The sequence below is a fragment of the Antennarius striatus genome, chromosome 9 (genome assembly GCF_040054535.1).
Source record: "Antennarius striatus isolate MH-2024 chromosome 9, ASM4005453v1, whole genome shotgun sequence".
Taxonomy (NCBI): domain Eukaryota; kingdom Metazoa; phylum Chordata; class Actinopteri; order Lophiiformes; family Antennariidae; genus Antennarius; species Antennarius striatus.
This window is the reverse complement of record NC_090784.1, coordinates 8,105,502-8,113,240: the sequence shown is the minus strand read 5'-3', so window position 1 is coordinate 8,113,240 and position 7,739 is coordinate 8,105,502. Positions and strand designations below refer to the sequence as shown.

Genomic DNA, 7,739 nt, shown 5'->3' with positions numbered 1-7,739 from the left:
TGTTGTGCTTTCAAATCCCTTGACTCTACTGAAAAGACAATGCAACCAATTTCTACTAAAAAAAAATCACAAATGAAAATGTCTAAATTTAAATAAAGAATTTTACATATGAATTATTTACCTGAATTATTGACATTCACAATGGCATTCATACTGATATACAATACTGTTTACTAATTATATTACGCATTTTTTATTATTGGGATCATTTAAACGTTTATACTGCTATGAAACAGTATTTTCAGATGTTTTCTGCTGTTGCTGCGTTTTATTTTGAAAGTTTGACGGAAGTGTGAAGTGCTTTCGCTGCTCCGGTGGGGACCAGAGGGAGACGCTGAACCAGACGCGGCGGAGGCTCTAATGTGGTCCCATAAAGATTACTACATGCCATCGCCGGTGATCCAGTAGTCATTTTATTTCACACTGGAATAATTAATTTATCCGTAGAAACAAACTTTGAGTTGAATGCCGGAATAACTCACTCTGTGTGACCTTGCATCGAATGTCATTTTAAAGGGATTTTTTTTTTAAAAGCACCGACACGGTAAGGAATTAAGCATCATCATCCATAACATCCCAGAGCATCACTGTCGATGTTCTGGGTTGATGGGATGCTGCGGGTTGACTGTGCGCAGTATTGATGTGATGTCTGAGTCCAGTGGATTATAATCCTGTTGGTTTCCAGTTATTAATCGGAACCAATTGAGGCGTTTGAGGTGGAATTCCGTGGATAAGGGGACCGCTCGTTCAGCCCAGCTGAAGGCCGGACTGCCTGCCGCAGAACGCAAATCTACCGTCCAAATGGTGGACGGGTCCCACCGGCGATACATCCTGAGTGTATTTAGAAATACACGATGGATTGTCATTCAAATTTAGATGTTTTATTTTTATTTTATTTTATTTCATTAGAGCAGTTTGTGCAGGACGTGTGTGTGTTGTGTGTGTGTGTGTGGGGGGGGGGTATGCTGCAGCCGCGTTAGAGCTGCTCCAGGCTGGAGGGGGGGATGGGGGCGTCATCTGTGCGGGATCATGACGATATGTTCACCATGTGCCTGATTGAGCTCACAGTAGTCTGTATATACCGACACACGTAACAGGGAGGCACCAGGAGTCCCCTCTCAGTCCAGGGGCCACCACACATTGTGCTGACATTTGCGCGCTGCTGGCCTGTATTTGCATCCCTTGTGCGCAATGACGCCAATGGCCCCTCACGGCCTCACGGGGCGACAAAGTCCCCCCCCTCACCCCCGGCCTGCTGGGCCCGGGTTTGTTTCTTGTCAGGATTCACATTGTTGAAATTTAATGAATTTGAAGAATTATAGTCTTGTTATAGTTTCAAGATGTTTGGTTTGGAGGACATTTTTAATCTCAGATGGCCACGCTTGGCTCTATCTAAACCAAGTGAAGCATTCAGAGGCCTTCTCACATCTTTCTTCTTAATTCCAGGTCAAGGACCACAGCCATGGAGATTGTCACACATTTAATTAATGACACCATAGAATTCTATAAATGGACCTTAACTATTGCAGGTAATAATAATCTTTTTCACCTTGTCACAGTAAGCATGAAAGGCATTTTTTTGTGTGAAATGATACTTAGTGATTAAATGAATTATATTCATGTAAGTGAGTTAAATAACGAGTCAAACAAACCGTACATCATCACGGCTTTAATTTTGATTTACCTGTTATTTTATTTTATATATATATATATATATATATATATATTTTTTATTTTTTTATTTATTTATTTTTTTTGATTGTCACGCTCTCATAAGCCTCTGAATTCAGATGCACTGTTAAACAGTGTCTGGCCTCCAGACAGAACCTACCATCTGTGTCCAGCAGCTGTTTTGACCTACACTTTCCTTTAAATAAATGCTGACCCCCACACTGTGTATGTACTTTAACAGTAGTGATGTAATATCACGAGAACATCTGTCCCACAGACAAGCGGGTGGAGAAATGGCCCCTGATGGACAACCCCCTGCCCACGCTGGCCATCAGCACCTCCTACCTGCTGTTCCTCTGGCTGGGGCCCAAATACATGAAGAACCGAGAGCCCTTCCAGCTCCGAAAAACCCTCATTGTTTACAACTTTAGCATGGTCTTCCTCAACTTCTTCATCTTTAAAGAGGTAGGTTGCTGCAGAGACCGGTCATGTGATTGTTAACTTGCATCTATGAAACTTGCAGGAAGACGGTTGCCTGGGATTCCTCTCCCAAACCAAACCCATTCTGTTCCTCTCTGTCACTCACTGTGTGTTTACAACTTTATCCATTAATTATCAGTGATTTAATAAAGATGTTTTCCGGTTCTTTCCAGCTGTTTATGGCAGCACGAGCAGCGAGCTACAGTTACATTTGTCAATCGGTCGACTATTCGGAGGACCCCAACGAAGTCAGGGTGAGTGTACAGGAGGTCCCAGACACACACATGCACACAGAACACATTTATTAAATGAAATTTGACAAACATTTACAAAAGTGGTTTGAACCTCAGCAGTAATGTAATCTTCTTTGATGTGATTTCCTGAAGGGACCGATTATGCTTCACAGAAAAATTTTTTTTTACTCTTGTGTAGTACTACAGATGATGATGAAACCTCTTGCTAACATGATAGCAGACCTCCTTTCTCAGAGCTCGACGACCAACTTTAATTTATGTGGAACCCTCTCTTTATTTTAATGCTGGAAGAGGGATCAGTTTCACCTCCGTTCTACTGTTCCATGACGTGGTTACACATGAGATGCAGTCCATCTTGTGTCAACTGACCCGTGGGGATAAGATACAGAACAACAGACTCGACAGCTGGAAGTCTACTTTCTTCAACGGACTGTGTTTCCCTGTTTGTGTGTGTCTGAATTATCCAGTCAAAGTCATTTCTCTGTCTGGTACAGGTGGCAGGAGCTCTGTGGTGGTATTTCATCTCCAAGGGAATCGAGTATCTGGACACGGTCTTTTTCATCCTGAGGAAAAAATTTAACCAAGTTACCTTCTTGCACGTCTACCACCACTGCACCATGTTCACGCTCTGGTGGATTGGCATCAAATGGGTGGCAGGAGGCCAGTGTGAGTAGCTCATTCTAGAGTAACTTTATGCTCTAAGCTCATTTGTGCCTTTATAGCAAGATATACAGTTTAAAGATCATTGGAAGAAATGTAACCTTTAACCTCCCATCCTGTATGTATCCACCTTATTGGTGATTTCACATTTTCCAGGAAGCCACTGGCTTCCATTTATTTTCCGATCTGGATGGAAAACAGATTCAGAGTCAAACATTTTATCAGTCAAACATTTCATTACTTATTTCTTTTGCTCATGGTACAGAAATCCTTCCTAAATGACTATTTTTGTAATATGAGCCTTTTAGTTATCAGTATCTAGAGATTACCTTTATGTTCTATTCTATCAGTATCAATTACAAAAATGCTTTTCAAAGAAATGAAATTAAACCCCTAAAAAGAACAGTTGGCTGAGCCATGCCTTGTTAATCTCTCTTAGTAAATTATACCGTTAATCCACGAAGGGATATTAATGTTTCCTATTCCTTTAATTTTCAGCATTCTTTGGTGCACACATGAATGCGGCAATCCACGTCTTGATGTACCTCTATTACGGCCTGGCCTCCTGTGGACCTAAGATCCAAAAGTACCTGTGGTGGAAGAAGTACCTGACCATCATCCAGATGGTGAGATATCACATTACCACAGGGATAATTATGTTTGCCAGGCAAGTGACGAGGTGTGTGTGTGCGTAGGTCACGATGTGTTCACGTCTGGAGCTCTCCCTCATACTACTGGCCTGAATGTTTTTGTACACACTCATGAATGCGTGTTCAGTGGCCTCACATAGGGGCTACTTCACATAGAGAGCTGATGTCTCCCCTGCCTGGTGTTTTGGATCCTGCATTTGGAAACTTTTGTTTACTCTGAATCTCTAACTGAAATGAAGAATCTGAGTCATTTTCAAAAGGCATGAAACAACTACTAAATGAAAAAAAGGGGTTTTGTCACTCTTTGTCTCTCAGGTCCAGTTTCACGTCACCATCGGCCACACAGCCCTCTCCCTCTATGTCAACTGTGATTTCCCCCACTGGATGCACTACTCTCTCATTTGCTACGCCATCACCTTCATCATCCTCTTTGGCAACTTCTACTACCAGACCTACCGCCGCCAGCAGCCCAGGCGCGACGCCTCCTCCGTCTCCTCCAAAGCAGGCAAGGCCCTCTCTAACGGGACCCTCAACGGGTTGAGCAAGGCCAACGGAGCGGCAGCGATGGGGAGCAAAGAGGAGAAACCCCAGGAGAACTCCGGCAGGAGAAAGAGGAAAGGAAGGGCCAAAAGGGATTAGGGGAAGAAGAGTGAGTGATGTAGAGGTGAGGCGGGGCTTTGCTTTGGTTCTAGATGGATAGTGTTAAAACTTGTAAGACTTATTTTGAGGAATATTCAGACGGATGGATGGTTTAAGGTGTGATGTGTTTATTTAAGCCATTATCTGAGCTGTTTTAGGTAAAACAGGAGACGTTTTGTTTCAGATAAGATCATTAAATTCATGTGAGAAGTGTCAAAGGTCTGGCATAAGGTGAATACAGCGATGTGTGGCACGAAATGGATCACAGTGTCTCTTCTCTTTATTGTGGTGCCAAGTAGATCTGATTTCCAAAAAGTGACGTTCAGCCCCCAAACTCAGTGAGTCTGATGGGGAAGCAAAGTTCATCGGGGCCGTTTGGCAAGCTGAGAAAGTTGAATTAAATGCACCTCAGCTTCTTCATTATATACATAGCTATAATGATCACTGCTGTATTGAAAGAGGAACATACATCATAAAACACACACACACACACACACACACACACACACACACACACACACATGCCAGTTTATCATCGTTGGACACCTTTGCAGATGAAGTGGAGATAATGTACATGTAATGTTTTTGTCCTCGTTTTCATTTATCATGACACAAGAGAGATTTAGGTTTACAGGCACGTCTAAAGTTTATCCACTTATTTTAGTATTTATTCTTGTTTATATTTATGGACTCACTGTTGTGTTTTCACTCCATCAGCATATAGTACCAACGAGGGAAAGTAAATCAGTATTCTGAGGTCAAATGTACATAGTAAATGAAAAAAAATCTCAAATCATGTTTTGAGACTTGGATGGGTTCTATTCCATTGCGGGTTTATGAAAACATAATCAACGGTAGCTCATGAAGGTTAATGTTAAAAATTTCTATTTCTACATAAAACCATAACACATTTTATATGCCCTTGTACTTGTATGTTTGAAATACCTTGAAATAATGAATAGCCTTCGAAGAAATGATGGATAAGATTATTATCTCAGTGTTCCCTGCTTTGTCAGAGAAGCTGGTGGAGTTCAGTCTTTGCAGATGTTTACCTGTCTTTTTATATTATATCCTCTCTGATCATCATTATTTATCGTACATGCTCATGGAAATGTGTGCAGCGCAGAGTGTTCTGGTTTCCTTGATGTGTACAGAGAATTCTGAACCAGCTGACAGGCAGTTTTTATCAAGTTAACCAAGCTGAGCATCGTTTGCTTCACATATTCAATCAAATATCTTTTTGTATCTAAGTTTTCAGGCTTTATCCATGTCCTGAGCTGCCTTGAATGTAAATTTATTAAGGAGGAAACAAACTTGGATTTTTAAAAGATATAGATTATGGTTTATATGTAAAGGACCTGATGAACCTGTATGGTGACTGCTCATGTTCTACCACTAGGAAGAAAAACGTGGCTCTGTCTGTAGTGTAAGTATATATCAGCAAACCCAGCTTTACGTCCTCCATCAACCAATGCATTTGATGTTATTTATAGGTTCTATTTATATTCATGTAAATACCAGTGTCCAGCTAGCTAAAGTGCTTGTCTGTGTATATGTTTTTTGTGTTGTATATATTACATTGTGATATTTTGTACACTACGCATTTGGGAACATTCCCAGCGTGTTAGCTCGGACATCTATGTGTCCACATTGCTTTTGTTGTTTTTTTTGTTTTTTTAAATAAGTTTTAACTCTTCAAATTAAACTGAATGCCTCTACAAATGCTTTGTGACCTCATTTAACTGTGTACTTCATACCATAGTAGAGTAATAATGTTATAATAATAATAATAATAATAATAAGTAATAATAATAATAAGTAATAATATCGTATAGCTTACATGTTTTGACTTCAACAGCCAGTCAGTCCCAGATATGCAGAGTAAGTTTCCAACACTAGAGGACACCATGGTTACGCAGAGTAATTTCTCATCACAGTCAGTGTGCTGACGTCATTTCCCGTAACCTTAAGAATTCAGTGCAACCTAAAAGACCTCATCTCAAAATAAATACAATCATGTTTCAAATTTGGAACATGCATATATGAGATGTAAACTTCAGTATTCGGTTAGTGTCATTTGGTTTATTATAAAAATTCTTTCTTGTTGCCAAAAGCAGCTTTAGGACAACGTTCTATTATTTTTACACAATAAAATAAATTTAATGAGCACAAACTCAAGCATTGTTCTATTTAAGGTACAGTACAGTAGGTACAGTAGTACTTTGGACACAAAGTGTCCAAAGTGGAGCTGCATAAGAGAATTTAGACAAAAAAACACAACACACACATGATGAAAACACCGCTTGAATTTATATGTGTGATAGTAGGCATATAGCGTCTATGTGGTAATTTTTTGTGCCAGGCCTAGCAGAAACACTCGGGTGTAACTCAGATATTTAATATGAAAAAACAATTAACTGCCCAGGGTCAGAAACCATAGCATGGTCCACAAGAGGCAAAGCCATACAAAACTGACAGAGGCAAAATCCAGTAAACAGGAAGAGGTCAAAAGCAGAAAAATCATGGGGGTAAACTTGGCAGGAAAACACAAAGAGAAGTTGATTGTACATGTGCAGACAGCATTGCAAACTGGTGAGCAAAATAAGGAAAAACACAGAACAAATACACTTGGAGATGAGACCAAGGGAAACGTGGCACAGGGAGCAGGAAACGATGAGCGGCAGGTGGAGACCACCAGACAACCACACTGGAACGCTAACGGTGGACCACTGGGAGGATTCTGACTAATAATAACATGAGGCAGAGACACGGAGAGAGAGTAAACAAACTGGATAAATGATTCAACCTGATTCACAGGAAACAAAAGACAACAGGAAGTGGAACTCAAATAACACAATGGAAACAAAACTTCAAAGTACAACAGGAAACTGTAACACAAAAACATAAAAATTTCCTTTCAAAACCAGATGAGCAACAATATGAACTTATATTGGCAGATTAACTTTTAAATACTAAAAACTTTACATTCGTTCAGTTGTAATTTTTGTAACTGTTGTCATTTAAAACAACTGGAAAGACATAAATTTAGTATTGAGTAACATGGGCACTTAAATGTGCAGAGGTGTAAAGGTGTGGCTGCAGTGGGGGTCGTGTCTGCCGTGACCTGAGTCCCATGCTGCTCGTCCACACTGAGCTAAACTCTCGTCTGATGACACTGTTTGGTGGACACAAAGAACAAAAACTCCTCAAAATTAAATTTACATCACTCCTCACCCCACACAAATTTTTGAGCTACACAAAGGTTTCCATGGTAACCATATATAGCAGCTGTCTTCCAACCTCCCCTCCTACTCCCTAAAAGCTCCCACCCCCACCCACAGCCCTCCCCTCCAACTGCTCCTTTTTTGACAGTATTTAGCATGTA

At 40.5% G+C, this 7,739-nt stretch overlaps 1 protein-coding gene across 1 annotated transcript; it reads left to right on the top strand.

Annotated features, from left to right (window-relative positions):
• Positions 1-371: 371 nt before the first annotated feature.
• On the top strand, positions 372-6,059 carry elovl4a (ELOVL fatty acid elongase 4a). Its single transcript, XM_068324353.1, has 7 exons — positions 372-544; positions 1,447-1,529; positions 1,949-2,136; positions 2,325-2,405; positions 2,900-3,071; positions 3,564-3,691; positions 4,031-6,059. Exons 2-7 carry the CDS (start codon positions 1,463-1,465, stop codon positions 4,352-4,354), a joined length of 960 nt encoding a protein of 319 aa, XP_068180454.1. The 5' UTR covers positions 372-544; positions 1,447-1,462; the 3' UTR covers positions 4,355-6,059.
• The last annotated feature ends 1,680 nt before the right edge of the window (positions 6,060-7,739 follow it).

What these genes read in the sequence shown, in the direction of transcription:
- elovl4a (XM_068324353.1), top strand. Translation starts at nt 1,463, where the DNA reads ATGGAGATTGTCACACATTTAATTAATGACACCATAGAATTCTATAAA. An exon ending in AGGACCCCAACGAAGTCAGG is followed by an intron (nt 2,406 to 2,899) that starts GTGAGTGTACAG and finishes TGTCTGGTACAG; the next exon opens with GTGGCAGGAGCTCTGTGGTG. An exon ending in ATGGGTGGCAGGAGGCCAGT is followed by an intron (nt 3,072 to 3,563) that starts GTGAGTAGCTCA and finishes TTTAATTTTCAG; the next exon opens with CATTCTTTGGTGCACACATG.